Genomic DNA, 18289 nt, shown 5'->3' on the forward strand with positions numbered 1-18289 from the left:
TCCCTTCATGACTCTTTTCCAGGTCTTTCTTCAAAGAAGTGACTTGGGCCTTGAGCTCTTTGATTTCCTCTACATGGTTAGTCTCAACACAAGTACTAGAGGAAGTATAAGCTTCATCGTTAGAGCAACAAGGCAAGGAAAGCAATTCATCACAAGATGTACCAACATTGTGAGTAGATGAATTACAAGGACTAGCACATGGCAATATAGTATTTTGACTAGAAGTGGTGCTAGTATCCACATAAGGCTCACTAGATGTTACCTTAGCAATCATGGCCTCATGAGCTATCTTTAGCAATTATGGGATACTAGAAGATCATCATGAGAGCTTGAGAGCTTTTCATGACTTTCTTCCAATTTCCCATAATTGCTAGATAGCACCTCAAGTTGAGCCTGTAGCTCAACATTCTCCTTCAAAATGGATGCTTCACAAGTAATAGAGTTAGTAGCACAAGCATCATCATTAGCAACAAGAGGAGAAGACAACTTGGCAAGCTCTTTTAAATAAGAAGCTTCAAGTTGGGCATGAGACTCGGTGAGTTTGATGAGCTCACCCTTGATGACCCTTGAGCCATTTTCGAGGTGCTCAAAATCCTCAAGGAGTCTAGCATGAGAAACTTCAAGCTTAGCATTTTTAGTTTTGAAATCGTTGGCCACCTCAAGAGCTCTATCATGATATTCCCTCACTCTAGATAATTCTAGAGCAAAAGTCTCCTCAAGAGATTCGGAGGTGTTTTGTTCATGTTCAAGAGCTTGAGATAGCTCCGCGATCTCATTTGTGTAATCACGCCCATGAGCTTCCATTTTCTCAATGGTGACGTCATGCTCCTTGAGATGAGATTCCAACTCCTCAATATATTTCTTGCCCTCAATGGCAATGGACATAATTTCCATGAACTTGGAATGAGCAATTTTATTTTTATGAAGAGCTTTAAAAATCATCTCCCCTTAGTTTTTAAGGAGGCAACATTATCATTCTCTTTATCATTATCCTCATCATCATTAGCATCATCATCATCATCAAGAGACATATTGGGGTACAACGTAGGAGATACCTTTGATGCCTTAGCCATAAGGCAAAAAGCAAGAGATGATGATGTAGGATCCCTTGAGGCACCATTAAACACCACATCTTGTTCCATGGAGTGTTCGGTTTCCTCTACATTGTTAGCACAATAATTCGAGGAAATAGATGCATTTTTATCATGGCAACAAGACATAGCAAGCATATCATCATGCGATTTAGTCAAGCAATTTCTACATGATATGCAAGGACTATCAACACAAGCATGTGAAACATTTGGAGTGCTCAAAGTGTTAAAGCCCAAAGAAGGAGCATTGCAATAATATAGTGATGAAGGATCATCCACAATAAGCATACTATCACCATTGCAATGACCAACACTACTCACCATATCATTACCTTGTGGCAAACCACATGTAGGTGAAGTAGAAGAAGTTGAGAAGACTATACGGCTGGAGGAGGAGGGAGAACAATCATCCCCACAAATCTTGGACACACCATATTTATCTTGAAGCTTCCTCCACAACTCATGAGCATCCCGGAACGGCATGAGTTGAAATATAACTACATTGCTCAAAGCATCAAAAAGCACATTAGAAGCTTGAGCATTGAGATAAGAGTTTTTCTCATCCTCTAAAGATAATCTTTGGGGATCCTTTGGAGGAGAAAAACCCATATCTACAATTCACTCTAAATTTGGGTCCATGACCCTAAAGAGATTAAGCATGCGAATTACCCAAACATCAAAATTTGTGCCGTCGAAACTAAGAGTGTCAGAGAATCCTAATCCCCTAGTCGACATCCTTACTCTCTAGGCAGTTAAGCCCTATAAAGAGAGACGAGGCTCTGGTACCAATTGAAAGATCGTGGATGTCGCCTAGAGGGGGGTGAATAGGCGTTTTAAAATAATTACGGTTTAGGCTTGAACAAATGCGGAATAAACCTAGCGGTTAATTTGTCAAGCACAAAACCTAAAACAACTAGGCTCATCTATATGCACCAACAACTTATGCTAAGCAAGATAAGCAACTATGTGATAGGAATATATATGACAAAGAACAATATGGCTATCACAAAGTAAAGTGCATAAGTAAAGGGCTCGGGTAAGAGATAACCGAGGCACGCGGAGACGACGATGTATCCCAAAGTTCACACCCTTGCGGATGCTAATCTCCGTTTGGAGCGGTGTGGAGGCACAATGCTCCCCAAGAAGCCACTAGGGCCACCGTAATTTCCTCACACCCTCGCACAATGCAAGATGCCGTGATTCCACTAAGGGACCCTTGAGGGCGGTCACCGAACCTGTACAAATGGCAACCCTTGGGGGCGGTCACCGGACCCGTACACTTTGGCAACCCTTGGGGGCGGTCACCGGTACCCGTCAAATTGCTCGGGGCGATCTCCACAACCTAATTGGAGACCCCGATGCTTGCCCGGAGCTTTACACCACAATGATTGAGCTCCGAACACCACCGACCGTCTAGGGCGCCCAAGCACCCAAGAGGAACAAGCTCAAGGGCACCAAGCACCCAAGAGTAATAAGCTTCTCAACTTGTAACTTCCATGTATCACGTGGAGAACTCAAACCGATGCACCAAATGCAATGGTAAGGGCACATGGAGAGCCCAAGTCCTTCTCTCCCAAATCCCACCAAAGCAACTAATGATAGGGAGGAAAATGAGAGGAAGAACAAAAGAAGAACACGAAGAACTCCAAGATCTAGATCCAAGGGGTTCCCCTCACTTAGAGGAGAAAGTGATTGGTGGAAACGTGGATCTAGATCTCCTCTCTCTTTTCCCTCAAGAACTAGCAAGAATCATTGGAGGGATTGAGAGTTAGCAAGCTCGAAGAAGGTCAACAATAGGGGAAGAACACGCTCAAAGGATAAGGTTGAATGGGGAAGAAGACCCCCTTTTATAGGAGCTCCCGAATCCAACCGTTATGCTCACAGCGCGCACAGAGCCATACTACCGCTCCAAGGAGCGGTACTACCGCTAGGGCGGTAGTACCCCTTTGAAAAACAACAGCGAGGAGGCAAAAGGCCAGTAGAACCGTCGGAGCGGTACTACCGCTCGTTCTCATGGTACTACCGTTCGACCTCACGGTACTACCGCAAATGGTAGCGGTACTACTGTTTGCGAGCGGTACTAAAAAAAATACTTCTGTGCCTACTTCCGCTGAGCAAAACACGAGATTTTGTTCCGGAGCGGTACTACCGCTTAGAAGCCGCGGTAGTACTGCTCTGGAGCAGTACTACTGCTCAGGAGCCGCGGTAGTACTGCTCTGGAGCGGTAGTAAAAAATTACATCCGCTCTAGTCGCGGTAGTACCGCTGCAGCCTTTACCAAAACAGCCACAACTTTTGCAAACGGACTCCGAATTCAACAAAACCAAGTTTGTTGGAAAGCTAACAACATGGGCTAACACAATCTTGATAGAAATATCAAGAATAAGCAAATGGTAAAAGTCTCATAAGAAAATGGTGAGAACCCTTCCTCGGATAAGACCGGTAAAACCTCCAACACCGAAAACATCATAGAAGACGCATGCGAACTCCGTTTTCGATGAACTCAAGCTTGTCATCAAGATGACCATAAGCTCTAAGACTCACAAAGATAACCAAACAAGAACCAAGAAACATGATGCAAGGATGCAATGGTTTGAGCTCTCTACAAACGATACGATCAAGCTACCAACTTGAGAGCCCCCCTTGATAGTACGGCAAACGATCCTATACCCCGGTCTCCCAACTACCACCACGAGACCGGTAAAATAGAAAACCTATCAAGGGCAAACCTTTTCCTTGCACATGGTCCACTTGAGCTAGATGATGAAGATCTTGACTCCCTCAAGTTGGACCACCTTTGTTGATTGCGTTGGCTCGATGAAGACTAGATGATTGCTCCCCCATAGTCCACTATGGGTGAGCTACTCTTCGGCACATCTTCACAAGTCCATTGACACCATGATGGATGGCAAGATTGAAGCACTTGATCTCTTCGTGATGCTCCACTTGAACTTGCACACGGCTATCTTGATGACGATCACCACTTGATGTCATCCTTTCCATGGGTTGTATGATATCTTCCTCTTGACGCAATCCCATGGACACGTACCTAACCCCACATAGAACTCTCACATAGACTATGGGTTAGTACACAAAGTGCAATGGACAATGCTTACCATACCATGGGATCACTTGATCCCTCTCGGTACATCTTCTACGCTTTGTGAGAAATCTTCTCTCTTCATAAAGATGATGTCTTGAAGATACACATGAATGTTCACACAATCTTCTCTTCTTCTTCAAGACATACTAGCAATAAGCTCAATACTCAAAAAACCAATCTTTGGATAATTCCTTAATAGCACCTTGGTCAACTCATAAACTCCTTGAAACCAACACATGTTCTTCAAGAAAAGCCTATGGACAAAACCTTCAAATATAACTCAAGGTAACCATTAGTCCATAGAGATTGTCATCAATTACCAAAACCAAACATGGGGGCAGCGCATGTTCTTTCACCATAGTAGGCTTGCTGGACGGTGATGGGTTGGATGAAATTTACCATGTAATCAAGTTAGTTTTGTTAGGGTTTGATCCCTAGTATCCACTATGTTTTGAGATTGATGTTGCTATGACTTTCCTATGCTTAATGCTTGTCACTAGGGCCCGAGTGCCATGATTTTAGATATTAACCTATTATGTTTTCATGAATATATGTGTGTTCTTGATCCTATCTTGCAAGTCTATAGTCACCTATTATGTGTTATGATCCAACAACCCCGAAGTGACAATAATCGGGATACTTCTCGGTGATGACCGTAGTTTGAGGAGTTCATGTATTCATTATGTGTTAATGCTTTGGTACGGTTCTCTATTAAAAGGAGGCCTTAATATCCCTTAGTTTCCACTAGGACCCCGCTGCCACGGGAGGGTAGGACAAAAGATGTCATGCAAGTTCTTTTCCATAAGCATGTATGACTATATTCGGAATACATGCCTACATTACATTGATGAACTGGAGCTAGTTCTGTGTCACCCTATGTTATAGCTATTACATGAGGAATCGCATCCGACATAATTGTCCATCACTGATCCAATGCCTACGAGATTTTGACATATTGTGCTTCACTTATTACTTTTCCGTTGCTATTGTTACAATTCCTACAAAACTATTATCTTTACTTTTGCCACTGTTACCTTTATTATCATACTACCTTGCTACTAAATACTTTGTTGCTGATACTAAGTTATCCAGGTGTGGTTGAATTGACAACTCAACTGCTAATACTCAATAATATTCTTTGGCTCCCCTTGTGTCGAATCAATAAATTTGTGTTGAATACTTTACCCTCGAAAGTTGTTGCAATCCCCTACACTTGTGGGTTATCAGACGTGTGCCGCAACATATAGATGGTGTGGTGGTGATAGGGGATATGAACACGGGGTTGACTATGCCAGTCATTGAAAAGGAAATTTGGAGGCTCTGTTTCAAATGGGGCCAACCGAGGTTCCAGGGCCGGATGGACTTCCGGCTATGTTCTAGCAATGCCACCGTGAGTTAATTGGAGAGGGCGTGTGCAAGGCATAAATAATTTTTAGAAGGGAAAGCGTTGGATGGTTGTAATGATACAATCATTGTTATGATCCCAAAAATTCAACTCACTGGAGTTGCTAACTCAGTTTCGGCCTATTAGTCTATGCAACATACTATATAAGATTACATCCAAAGTTTGATAAACAGGCTAAAAGTGGTTCTTCTTGTTATGGTCTCACAAGTGCATAGTGTGTTTGTCCCTGGAAGGCTTATCACTACTAATGTCATTGTGGAATATGAGTATGTACATGCGATTAGGACGAGGAAGAGGAAGAAACCATAATGTGTGGTCAAGCTAGACATGATGAAGGCGTATGACAAGGTGGAGTGGATTTTTCTTGAGCATATGATGCCACGCTTTGGTTTTGTAAAGGGGGTGGATTCAAATGGTTATGTCTTGTGTCACTCAACATCTTTCCCTGTGAAGCTAAATGGTGGGCTCTCATGCAGGCTTATGCCGTCGAGAGGGCTACAGCAGGGGGGACCCACTCTCCCCATCCTTATTTTTTGTAACGCCCTCGATGCGGCTATATCTCCCACGTGTCGAAGCACGACTTAGAGGCATAACCGCATTGAAAGCAATGTCGCAAGTGAGGTAATATTCACACAACCCATGTAATACATAAGGGAAAGAGATACATAGTTGGCTTACAATCGCCACTTCACACAATTACATGAATAAAGCATTACATCATCCAGATACAATCAAGGTCCGACTACGGAACCAAAATAAAACAAGAACCCCAAATGCGACAAAGGTCCCCGATCGACCCCAACTGGGCTCCACTACTGATCAACTAGAACGAAACAACACAAAGGGCAAGATCTTCATCGAGCTCCTCCTTGAGCTTGGTTGCGTCATATGCACGGTAACATAGGCACCTGCAAACTGGTTTGGAAGTATCTGTGAGCCACGGGGACTCAGCAATCTCGCACCCGCGAGATCAAGACTATTTAAGCTTATAGGAAGGATGGAGTAATGAGGTGGAGCTGCAGCAAGCGACTAGCATATATGGTGGCTACAATCGCAAAAGAGAGCGAGAAGAGAGGGCAAAGCACGGTCGATAATAGTATGATCAAGAAGTGATCCTATAGCAACCTACGTCAAGCATAACTCCAACACCGTGTTCACTTCCCGGACTCCGCCGAGAAGAGACCATCACGGTTACACACGCGGTTGATGTATTTTAAATAAGGTCAACTTCGGGTTTCTACAACCGGACGTTAACAAATTCCATCTGCCCATAACCGCGGGCACGGCTTTCGAAAGATAATACCCTGCAGGGGTGTCCCAACTTAGCCCATCACAAGCTCTCACGGTCAACGAAGGAATAGACCTTCACCCGAGACGTTCCGATCAGACTCGGTATCCCGGTACAACAAGACATTTCGACAGGGTAAAACTAAACCAGCAACACCGCCTGAATGTGCCGACAAATCCCGATAGGAGCTGCACATATCTCTTTCTCAGGGCACACTCAGATGAGCAATCCGTACAACTAAAACCAAACCTCAAGTTTCCCCGAGGGGGCGCTGCACAGGGCTCTAGTTCGGACCAACACTCAGAGGAGCACTGGCCCGGGGGGGGGGGGGGGTTAGAATAAAGATGACCCTTGAGTCTGCAGAACCCAAGGGAAGGTGGTAGGTTGTTAGTGCAAATGGTAAAACCAATGTTGGGCATTGCTGGAAGAGCTTTACTTAAGGCGAACTGTCAAGGGGTTCCCATTATAGCCCAACCGTGTAAGGAACGCAAAATCCGGGAACATAACACCGATATGACGGAAACTAGGGCGACGAGAGTGGAACAAAACACCAGGCATAAGGCCGAGCCTTCCACCCTTTATCAAGTATATAGATGCATTAATTAAATAAGATATATTGTGATATCCCAACAAGTAAACATGTTCCAACAAGGAACAACATCTCCATGTTCCAACAAGGAACAAACTTCAATCTTCACCTACAACTAACAACGCTATAAGAGGGGCTAAGCAAAGCGGTAACATAGTCAATCAACGGTTTGCTAGGACATGGTGGGTTAGAGGTTTGACATGGCAATTTGGGAGGCTGACAAGCAAATGGTAGGCATCGTAGCATTGGCATAGCAAAAGAGCGAGTAAACTAGCATAGCAAAGATAGTGGTGATTTCGAGGGTATGATCATCTTGCCTGAGATCCCGCAAGGAAGAAGAACGAATCCAAGAAGAAGACAAACGGTCGTAGACGAACAAATCCTCACAACTCCGGAACGAAACCGAAGCTAACGAGAGAAGCAACCCGGAAAGAAACAAACAACATAGTAAACACACAAGCATAAACAAGTCATGATGCACAAACAAGTATGATGCATGTCCGGTTTAATGAGGCATGGCATGGCAAAGTGCAACAAACAATACTACAAGTTAAGTGGAGCTCAATATGCAACGAGGTGCATGTTGACGGAACACCACATCAATTATTTAGTTATCTCTCGTTTAAGCTACCCAACAATATTAACTATTGTTAAACATGGCAAGAGGTGAAGCATAATATAAACTATACCATCTAAACAATTTAAATGGGGCCGGATATAAAAACAACAAATCCGGTAAATCCCCATATGCATTTAGCAATTTAATGCAACAACAAGTTTAAACATTTTAAATGTTGTTATCATGATGCGGATGACATATACAAGTTTTATGCAATTTTATGAAAATGTTGACATGAGCATGTTATGAAGCATTTGGTCACCATGGCGGAACAAAAAGGGTGCCACGGCGGCAAAAAAAATGGTGCCACGGCAACATTCCGGTCCCGGTAACTCATGGAGATACCGGTGCAAAAGGAGGCGTGCGGATGTGCGAAACATGCTAGAGATGGTGGGGTGATCCCGGTTACCGGGTTCCCACGGTTCATCGGCATGGCGAACGAGGAGGAACGTGCATGAAGCAAACGGGCACGGTGCAAACATAGGGTGCATCTCATACAACACATGCATTCGGTCCACGAACGGCGTCTCGGGGTTATACCTTCGAAGCGTGCGTTTTCGGAGCGGTTCGAGTCGTCGAGGGAAGTAGTTGTTCACGACAACGGTAGAGGTACTCGCGATCTTGGCAACGGTAGTCGTACATGTCCGGAGAGGAACTTGTCGCATCCACGGTATTCGGGCGTAGTGGAAGTAGTTGTTCAATTGTTGTCGTGGGAAGTAGTCGTACACGGCGTCGGTAGTGGTACACGGGTCTTCGGGCGACGGTAGATGGTACATGTTTTCGTAGATGAACTTGGCGATCCGAAGGGGTACTTGGCGCATCACCGTGTAGTTGTACATGGTTCAAACAAAGGCATTGACACATCTGGAGGGCATCGAGGGACTCGTCAAGGCCCTGCCTCGGGAGGTCACCGGAGATGCATAGAGGCAGCTCGAGCTGTTGGCTGTTGGTAGCGTGTGCGGGCGGCGTGTGGAGGCGGAGCAGGGAACTTGGCACGACCGAGACAGGGGGCGAGCCGCGCGGTTGGTTGATGGTAGCCGCGGCCATGGTGGTGGTCGCCACAAAGCAGAGGAGGCCGGGACTTGGCGTTGGATGATGCGGTCGGCATCGGCCTTGACGTGCAGCAGGGGAGGTGGAGCTCGTGCTCGAAGAGGAGACCGGCGGCGCGACGCGAGGGGACGCGAGCTCCATGGTAGAGGGAGCGATGACGTGCCTGCTCCCCTGCTCGAGATCGAGCGAGGACGAGGGAAGCAGAGGAGGTCGAGGTCGAGGTCGAGGAGGCTGGACGTCGGCGGGGCTCGAGACGGGGGCGACGACGTGGATCCGGCAGGGCGGAGCTTGGGGAGGCGACGCCATGGAGGACGGCGATGAAGCGGAGGCGAAGGAGCTGCTCGGCAGCGCTCGCTTCTGGCGGGGTCGAGGGAGGAGCGGGCGGCGGCCTGGCGACGCGGTCCCCGTTGGAGCTCGAGGGAGAGGGCGAGAGGAGGGGGATCGAGCGAGAGATGCGGGGGAACGAGGGAGAGATGGCTCCTGACGGCGCGAGGGAGGAGAGGGAGACGAGAGGGAGAGATGGGGATCGGGCGCTGCGGCTAGGGTTAGAGGGGCACCGGCTGGGCCTTGGGCCGGCTTAGGTTGGCCGGGCCTAAGAGGCCGGCTGGGCTGCAAGGCTCTCTTCTCCCTCTCTAAAGAAAATAAAAACAAAACAGAGATAGGAAAGAAAAGAAAGAGGGGTTAGGGGAAGAAGTAGGACATGGGGATAATTTTTCCGGACTCGCAAAAATGAGTTTGTTCCGCGAAAAATAGAAAGGCCATGATTGAAAGATTAAATTCAAACTCATTTGATTTAAATTCAAATGATTTGAATAGGAAGTGAGGTTTGGGAAGGTCCAAAAATGTTTGGATTTTTGGTGGAGCTCCGGAAAATGATGAAATAAATATTGGCAAGGTTGGAGACCAAACTTGAAGCAGAAAAGGAACGAAATTATTTTGTAAGTGTGTTTTGGTGATTCCAAAATAGTGGAATATTTAATATAGCTCCCTAATATTGGAGGATATGTTATAAAGAGAAGTCACCATGTGAGTCCCTCGATTTAAATGGATCGAAAAATCCATACAATTTATTTAGTTGAGGTTTTAAAAATTAATGATATGATGGCATGATGACATGATGCAATGCACATGATGCAAGGATGAATGCAACAAATAAAACAAATCACACGACGAAACTCGGAATAGCTGGAAGTCTTCTGGAGCGTCGGTCTCGGGGCGTTACATTTTTGTTCTGCATGGAAGGCTTATCTGCTTTACCAAGGAATGCCCGAAGTATGAAAGATATAAAGGAGTCTCTTTTGGGATCACTAGCCCCATAGTAACTCGCATGTTATTTGCTGATGATAGTGTTGTTTTCTAGAGGGTTCCCAAACAAACTTTGAAGCACCGGGTAATATTTTGCATGACTACGAGGTGGCTTCAGGACAAAATGTTAACTTGCAAAAATCATGTGTATTCTTTGGTAATGGAATCAGAGAGGAGGACAAAGAAGCTCTCAAAAAAAGTCATCGAAATTGATTATGAGGCACTTTGAGAGGTATCTTGGCCTCCCAACATTGGTTGGAAGGCCCAAAGATGGGACTTTCAAGCTCAAGCATGTTAGGGTGTGTGCTAGCGACAAGGTTGTTGGATGGAAAGGCCAAGGTATCTCAAAAGCTGCTAGGAAATGTTAGTCAAATATCTGCTTCGGTCAACATCAACTTACACCATGAGATGTTTTGCACTCACAAAGAAAATGTGCTGGAACCTATCTTCGATCTCTTTGAACTTCTGGTGGGGTGCAGCCATGCACTGGATTGCATGGGACAATATCTGTACTCAGAAACATGAGGGAGGCCCTTGGTTTTGAAGATCCTGAAGCTTTCAACCAAGCACTTCTAGCTAAGAAAGCATGGCGGATTTTGTAGGTCCTTTGTCCTTATGTGCGCGTGTTCTAAAAGCGTGATATTTTGAGGAGGGTGCTATTTTAAATGCCACATGCCCAAGTGGTGGCTCGTTCACCTTACATACCATTCTTCATCGATGGGGCCTGCTACAAGAGGGGCTCATATGGAGAATCCGAGATGGATCCGCGATAAAAGTTCATCGCGATAATTAGATCCCCGAGGAAAGGGTGTCTTCAACCACCGAGCCAGGACTATGTGCATGGAATATCACATGTGAGTGAACTGTTGACTGAACAAGGGGGTGACTGGAATCGAGAGAAAGTGGATGCATATTCATACCCGATGATACACATGACATCTTGCAGATTGTGCTGGGGCCCCCTATATAGAGGATCATATAGCCTCGAACTACACTAAAGATGGCCACTTTTCTGTCAAATCAGCATACCATCTTTGTATAACTATGAACTGCATGAAGAACGGATAGCCTGAGTCTTCTTCGTCGGTTGCAAGTCACAAGGGTTGGCTTGGCCTGTGGGACACAGCGGCGCCAAACAAAGCAAAATTCAAACATGGTGTTTGATGTGTAACGACCTTGATGTTGGTGCGAGCTTCTCCGTAGAAGGATCAAATAGAGAGTGTTTTGTGCTGCGTGTGGTAGGGAGGAGACAACGTACCACATGTTCTGGGAGTGACCACATTTGGCTTTGTTTTGGAAATTCTTATGCTCGGAATTAGGAGCTCCGGTGGAAATCCCACTGGTTACAGCTAGCTCTTAGAGTGTGCTCGCAAGCTAGATGTTGTCATGGTTTGGTGAAGCATCGGAGGAGGAGAGAGAGTGATGGTGCAGGGCCTTTACGCACTTTGGCTAGCCAGAAACAGGACTACGGAGGGTAAGAGGATTGCTGAAACACCATGGTCAGCAGGATGTTGAGGTCCGGAATTCGAAGTGAAATTGCATGTTCGGTGGTGGTACACTTGCAGGAATGGCAGTCTATGCATGCACCGAAGGTGCAACAGTCGAAACGGATGGAGGCATAGAGATGGCAATGACCTGAAGCAGTGGCGGAGCCAGAAGCTGAATATAGAGGGGACCAAAACATGTCATACAATGTTAGAGGGGGGCAAATCACCTAAACCTTACTAATTTTGTCTGACAAATAGAAGATTAGGAGTACATATAGGTGTACTTGTGAGAGCATGGGGGGCCTTGGCCCCTGCCAGCACCCCCTGCCTCCGCCACTGGCCTGAAGACGGCTAGACTAAAGTAAATGTAGTTGTGTCCCTGTCCAAACCCCGTATGCAATGTGCAGCAATTCGGAGCCGCATGAGCCGAACCAACAGCACACTCACCGAACCCAAACCCCGTATATGTATTTTAGCCGGTCGGTCAGAGCCGAACGCCATGGTGCGCCACCACCAACTCCGCCACGACGAACCTTATCGAGAGACAGTCCCAGTCTCGAAGATCACCGTGTCGTCGTGCGTACAAAAGTATATATACACACGTTGACGTATGACGTACCTCCCTCTTTTCTTTCGTTTAAAAGCCGCAACCCTCCCAATCTTGTGAGCGTCAAGTAAACAAACACTGGGGTCTGGGGAGGGCATCATTAAACTTAGATGTGCAAGTCACCAAGCCAAGCAAAGCGACGAGTCTACTAGAAAAAGAAAAAGAAAGGGAAGCAAAGAGGTGGACTCGTCACCGGCTGACTAGACCACTCGCAGGTCGATCGCAACCATGCATGAACCAGGCATTGCAATCGGACGCCGACTCGATCTCTCTGAAATGAGCAAGCATGCATGGCGCAGGCTTATCTACTCGTCTTGTGTCGATCCTTTCGTTTCGAGAACCAAAGATTAGCAGTGTAGGCCGTACGTAAAAGCCGGCTCGCGGCCTAGTACGTCTGGTCGAGCTGTCGTCGATGCGTTCGAAGCGAAACGGGCCAAAGTCCTGAATGACATCTGGCTTTAGACAAAGGAAGTGTTGCACAAAGCTCGGGCTATAACCCTATGTATGCAAGCGTCTCTGTCGGGTTTTGTTGATTTCGGATTAAAGGTTTGGCTGTGACTTTTGCCAGCGGTTTCGGCTGGGCTTGGTGGATGCTTGATGCTGGGACGTATCGAAGAAGCTAGTAACGCGTTGTCAGGTGTCACATCTAGCTAGATCTAATAGACTAATAGTCTTTCCCTACTAATAAACCAGCGATCGCTTCTGGTCGTCCGTCATCAGGCATTTTGCAAAGAAGTCCCTCAATTTGTCAGAGATCAACCCGCAGTCCTATCTTAAGTGGATATCTGAGAAAACGATTCGATTTTGCACAAAACACCCTGGCGTTCGGAGTATTCAACGCGCGGTCCGAGCAACTTTGTAAAGAGAAAAAAATACACAACCACACACGCATGGGCTCGCCTCCTCTCCCTCTCGCCCACGAAGTCACCGCCGCCGCCGCCCACGCCGGCCGCTTCCGGCGAGCTCCGGCGCTGCGCAGCACAGCCTCGAGCTCCGCATGCTCCGCGCCTCCCTCCCCTCCGGCCAGATTCTCATCTCCCGGCCTCTACCGCCCGCTCGCAACCACACCCCCGTGGCTAGGGTTCCGGGCAGTGCTTCGCCGGCGCGTCTCCGGCGGCCCCAGGTTTGTCCCTCCTTCCTTCTTGGCCGGGATCCGCCACCCCTAGACCTCATCTTCTCGTCATATCCTCTGCTGCAGATGCAGATGGAGCACGCCATGGGAGTTCCCCATCCACCATGGTCGCTGTCGTCAAGGGCTTCTTCAAGGAGATGTGAAGGACGCCATCGACCTGCAGCTACTCAAGGTTTTATTCCACCTTTCCTCTTATATCAAGTTCTAACAGTACATTGGGGGAGTGGGGGCGGAGAAGGCACCCCACCTGAATTTTCATTTCTCTAGTCTCAAGCGGCGACAGTACCCGGCAACACGAGTACAGGGAGTGTTTTTTACTGGTTACGTCCAAAGTGGAGAACTAAGAACAACAGCCTCAAGGAAACTATACGGAGAGAGCTAGGAGGATTGGTTTCCAGTCCAGGAGTGAGCTCCTGTCTTTTGATTTGAAATGAAACGCCCACTGGGAGAGGTCTGCAGCTGCTGCTTTCGTGAGGCTGGTCATGGAGGGGCGCATGCCCTGAGGTGGGTGGGTGTTAGCTATGACGAGAAAACATATGAAGTTTCTGCTATTGTTAAGCCTGATGTCGAAGAGTTGGAAATGATTTGTGAATCTCTGTGCACGTAAATGGAACACTGGACAAGTTAAGCCATGTGTATTCCATCTCCTTTAATATATTGCTTGTGATTGGCCTAATAGAGAGTCTGCAAGACGTGATTTGTACTCAAAGCATCTCATCCAGATCACTTTACAATACTTTTCTTCATATCTAGAAAATGCGTGTATGCATATAAGTTTCGTGAACAATTTTTTTGAATATCCAGGTCACTTTATGCATATCCAGATCACTTTACAAACAGAACAAATGCGTGTATTCCTTTTTCATCATAACCATATCTAGAAAAGCATTCCTCCATGTAATAGGGTTTTTGAAAGCAGTATGCATATATGTTTCGTGAACAATTTTTTTTGTTATTGCAACCATAAGAAAGTATCTTACTGGATTGTCCTGGAAAATATTAGTCATCTATTGCCGATAACTAGATCCGTGTTAACTCAATAGGGTGATCTAGCGAGTTATCTGGAGACAAAAAGTCGCCTGCAATCTTATAAAGTGATCAGATTTGCCCCTGAGACTGCAAGGTATGTTAGGATTCATAACATATGTATCTTCTTTTCCTATTTTTTTCCTTTTAAAGCTGTAACTACCATTTGAGAATTGACTTAAACTGCTCGCATTAGTGCATCATTTTGTATTCACCCGAAAATAATGTAGCATTGACTGAAACTGCTCACCATTTGAAGTATTGACTGAAACATTAACTACCATTGAAGTATTTTCTTTTTTTTTTGACTAGAAAAGCATGAAGATGAATTAAGTTGATTCATGTAGATGAAATGGTTTTCCATTTCCATTTGTGTCGTTTCAGTGAAACAAAATGATATTGCAGCTCTTTTCATTTATGTCTTGTTTCATTGCATTATTATCTTCCATGATTTCTTTTTCACCAATACATTTTGTTGCATATATGGAGGCCATCTACTTTTCTGCTGATATTTGTTATTATATCATCTTGTTTGCGAACTTAAAAAGGTCCCTCAAAGAGAAGCGTTTTTCATATGCTCCTGAATCTGGTGTGCGGTATGATGGAGTTTACAGATTGAGAACTGTTGGAGGAAGACTGGTATTCAGGTAATTTTACTTTACTTCCTGGACAGAGGTTCCACATGCTGCTCTCTACTTTGTTCCTGTACAAGGCCAGAGCTACTATAAGGTGATGATATGCTACAGTGTGCAGTTTGCTTTATGTTCGTTTTGTTCATTTGATTGACCCTGAAAAAACTGATTCCACCGCATCTCTTTATGACAACATGTTGTCCTTTGGTTTCACTTCCTGTAATGTCCGTAAGGTTAGTTTTAAAGAGATGTATGATTCTATTCAGTTCTAATTTTAGAAGAACAAACAATTGTTAAAGAATGCCCATTACTACTGGTTCTGATATGTAGAGGGATGGCATTTGTTCATTTGATTGCTAAAGCCAACATCTAAATAGTGAAGGACGTAACTGATAAATCATCACAACAATTCCCGGCGCAGCAAAGCGCGCATGTTCATCTAGATCCAAGCAGCTCTTTTCAGATCAATTAAGGAATCAATCTCACGATGGTTTATGCTTGATGCAGCGGAGGGTCACAGATTCACAGGTGTAAGGATCGGTACAATTGGGCCTTGCATTATTTTTTTCCAGAATTGGGTGTGCGTACTCTCTAAACTGATTTGAGTGAGCTAAATCTATGCATCTAAATTGTAGTCTGTAGCTTTATGTGTTACTCCCTCCGTTCCAAATTACTCGTCGTGGTTTTAGTTCAAATTTGAATAAGGTTCAAGTTGAAGATTGCCTTTGGGAGTAGTTTTAGTTGGTAGAAGTTTCAGGCTACAAATACGCACACATTATGTGCTTAATGTGTGGCATAAACATGATCAGCTTTATGTTTAGAAACCAAATCACTGTCCACCCATTTTATTTCTTCATGAGTATTTTGTGTTGAAATCAGATCACCGTTCACCTTTCTGTGTATTGTTGTCTTTAATTTTTTTTGCTGATTCTCAATAAAATGCTCAGTTTCAGGATGTGATTTTCAGTTTTAGGCATTTGGTACTTTCGGCATCGAGAAAAAAATTGTTCCTCTGAGCGTATACCTTCAAATGCAAAGTTCTGACTATGATTTCACGTGCAACCACAGCGCCGTTGGCCGCTCTGCCTACCGAGTGCCACCCCGCCGCCTCCTCCCACCCCCCACCTGGGACCTAACCGCCTGCTCCCCGCCCGGCACACCCACAACGCTTGAGGCTGAGCAGATGCCATTGGCCCGTGGGCACGGAAGCAGAGTCCAGGATGGTGATGGTGCCAAGGAGGACTCTCGGACGTCGACCGATTGCATCGTTGCTGCCGTATCCATGGAGTGGCGCGGCTCCAACCACTCTGAGATGGTATTCCTCTCTCTTTCTTTCCTGATAGAACTAAGAATCTTGTGTCATCCTCTTTTTTAAATAAAGTACAACCTGCTAGCTACCTGATGGGCACTGTCTCTGAACTTTTCAACCCCTTCAGTTCTGCCGATGCACTGTAGACTATAACAATGGTGGAAAGGAATCAGATTCCAATGAAACTAGCACTACTGTGTTTTTACACAGTTGCCTTTTTTGCTAAATTAACTAGCTTCTTCATGGTAGAGTAGGTACAAAGATACTCTCTGATGAATTTTGTTGGTATTGTGTAAAGTAGAAAGCCTGACACTACTTCGTTGGTAACTGAGTTAACCAATCGCAGAACTAGAAACAAGTAGGTGACAGAAAGATTTGTGGATTGTGAAACTTTTACTCAATCTTATCCCCAGGCCGCACAACATTTTCTTTAGCAAAGGTGTCTCTATTGCTGAGATTCTTACACATGGCTGGGAGTCGGCGCAAAGTACATGGACACATTGGTGCTATATTTTAAAATTGTGAAACAGCATCCAAGCTACTCCCTCCGTTTCAAAATACTTGACTTCCATTTGTCCAAAAATGGATGTACCTATATACTAAAACATGTCTAGATACATCTATATTTTGACAAATGGAAGGCATGTATTGTGGAACGGAGGGAGTACTTGTGAAGGTGTCAATTTCTGCATTGATAAAGATTCAATTATACTTCTGATGGGATTTTTTCTGTTAGCTATCTGTACAAGAGCATGAACTTGAGAAATATTAATTTCTAGATAAATTTCTTTGGAAAGTGAAGCTTCCCCTGAAAATTAAAGTTTTTCATGGTTGGTTTTGAAAAAATAAACATACTTACTAAAGTCAATTTATTCAAACGATGTTTTCAGGGAGATAAAACCTGTCAATTACGTGGTAGAGATGAGATTATTGACCACTTAATTGCTGGTTGCTAAGTTGATCTAAACCATTTTGCAATGTGCATTGAACCCGAAAACTCTACCTGATACTGTTGTGACTTATTTAGCTCTTGGTTGTTGTATTATGTATTGTTCTGAAGGAGATTAGATCTTCAGAAGAAACTCCAATGCATCGAATATTAAAAGAAAATCATGAAGACTCACATGCATATTGTTCACCAGGCTCATCAATGGCATCATACGACTCGTAACACCACCGACTTGATCACAAATCAGTCGTTGGTTGCATGTCGTAGCACTATCAGTTCCTTGTGGTGATCGTGGTTACTGTTTGTTTGTGGTGCAGAGGAATCAGTACAACAACAGAACTTGAAGCTGACGAGGATGGATGATGGTTGGTTTTGGTGGAAAGATCGGGTGCATATGAACAACCTATTAGCTTCCTTTTTTGTTTTTCATCATTCAACGGGACAATTTCCTAATTCTTTTTTAGTACTGTCTGGAAAGGTTATTAGTACATATAGGTTTGTCAAAATTTATTAGCACATATGAGGTTCTTTGTTTGGACCCCCTTTGACTCTACATAATTCTTTGGAGTGGGATTCTAGATAGATGCTTTTATTGATTTTCTCCCATTGCAACGTACGGGTATGTTTACTGTAATAATAAAGTCAGAAGGAGAAGGGCGAGGTCCAGATGGAGCTCTACCAGTTCCTCCGCTTTCATA

The 18289-nt window shown here is 45.0% G+C and overlaps 1 protein-coding gene across 4 annotated transcripts; it reads left to right on the forward strand.

The window, feature by feature from the left end:
- The first annotated feature begins 13354 nt into the window (after window positions 1-13354).
- Window positions 13355-18289, forward strand: LOC123157041 (uncharacterized). 4 transcript variants are annotated; one of them, XM_044575268.1, is made up of 7 exons: window positions 13355-13666; window positions 13742-13847; window positions 14719-14798; window positions 15250-15348; window positions 15841-15861; window positions 16402-16648; window positions 17785-18289. In XM_044575268.1, the coding sequence occupies exons 1-7, from the start codon at window positions 13434-13436 to the stop codon at window positions 17878-17880; spliced, it is 882 nt and encodes a 293-aa protein (XP_044431203.1). In that variant the 5' UTR covers window positions 13355-13433; the 3' UTR covers window positions 17881-18289. The 4 variants fall into 4 exon arrangements, with proteins under 4 accessions (XP_044431203.1, XP_044431206.1, XP_044431204.1 ...); XM_044575270.1 differs by having other exon boundaries at window positions 13362-13666; window positions 17909-18289; XM_044575271.1 differs by lacking the exon at window positions 17785-18289 and having other exon boundaries at window positions 13356-13666; window positions 15841-15911; window positions 16402-16553.

This window comes from Triticum aestivum, chromosome 7B (assembly GCF_018294505.1).
Source record: "Triticum aestivum cultivar Chinese Spring chromosome 7B, IWGSC CS RefSeq v2.1, whole genome shotgun sequence".
Classification (NCBI taxonomy): domain Eukaryota; kingdom Viridiplantae; phylum Streptophyta; class Magnoliopsida; order Poales; family Poaceae; genus Triticum; species Triticum aestivum.

Bases quoted from the DNA above. Each gene is read 5' to 3' on its own strand.
- LOC123157041 (XM_044575268.1), top strand. From the start codon at position 13,434: ATGGGCTCGCCTCCTCTCCCTCTCGCCCACGAAGTCACCGCCGCCGCC. The intron at 13,667-13,741 runs GTTTGTCCCTCC...CCTCTGCTGCAG, and splicing joins CGCGTCTCCGGCGGCCCCAG to ATGCAGATGGAGCACGCCAT. The intron at 14,799-15,249 runs GTATGTTAGGAT...GAACTTAAAAAG, and splicing joins TTTGCCCCTGAGACTGCAAG to GTCCCTCAAAGAGAAGCGTT.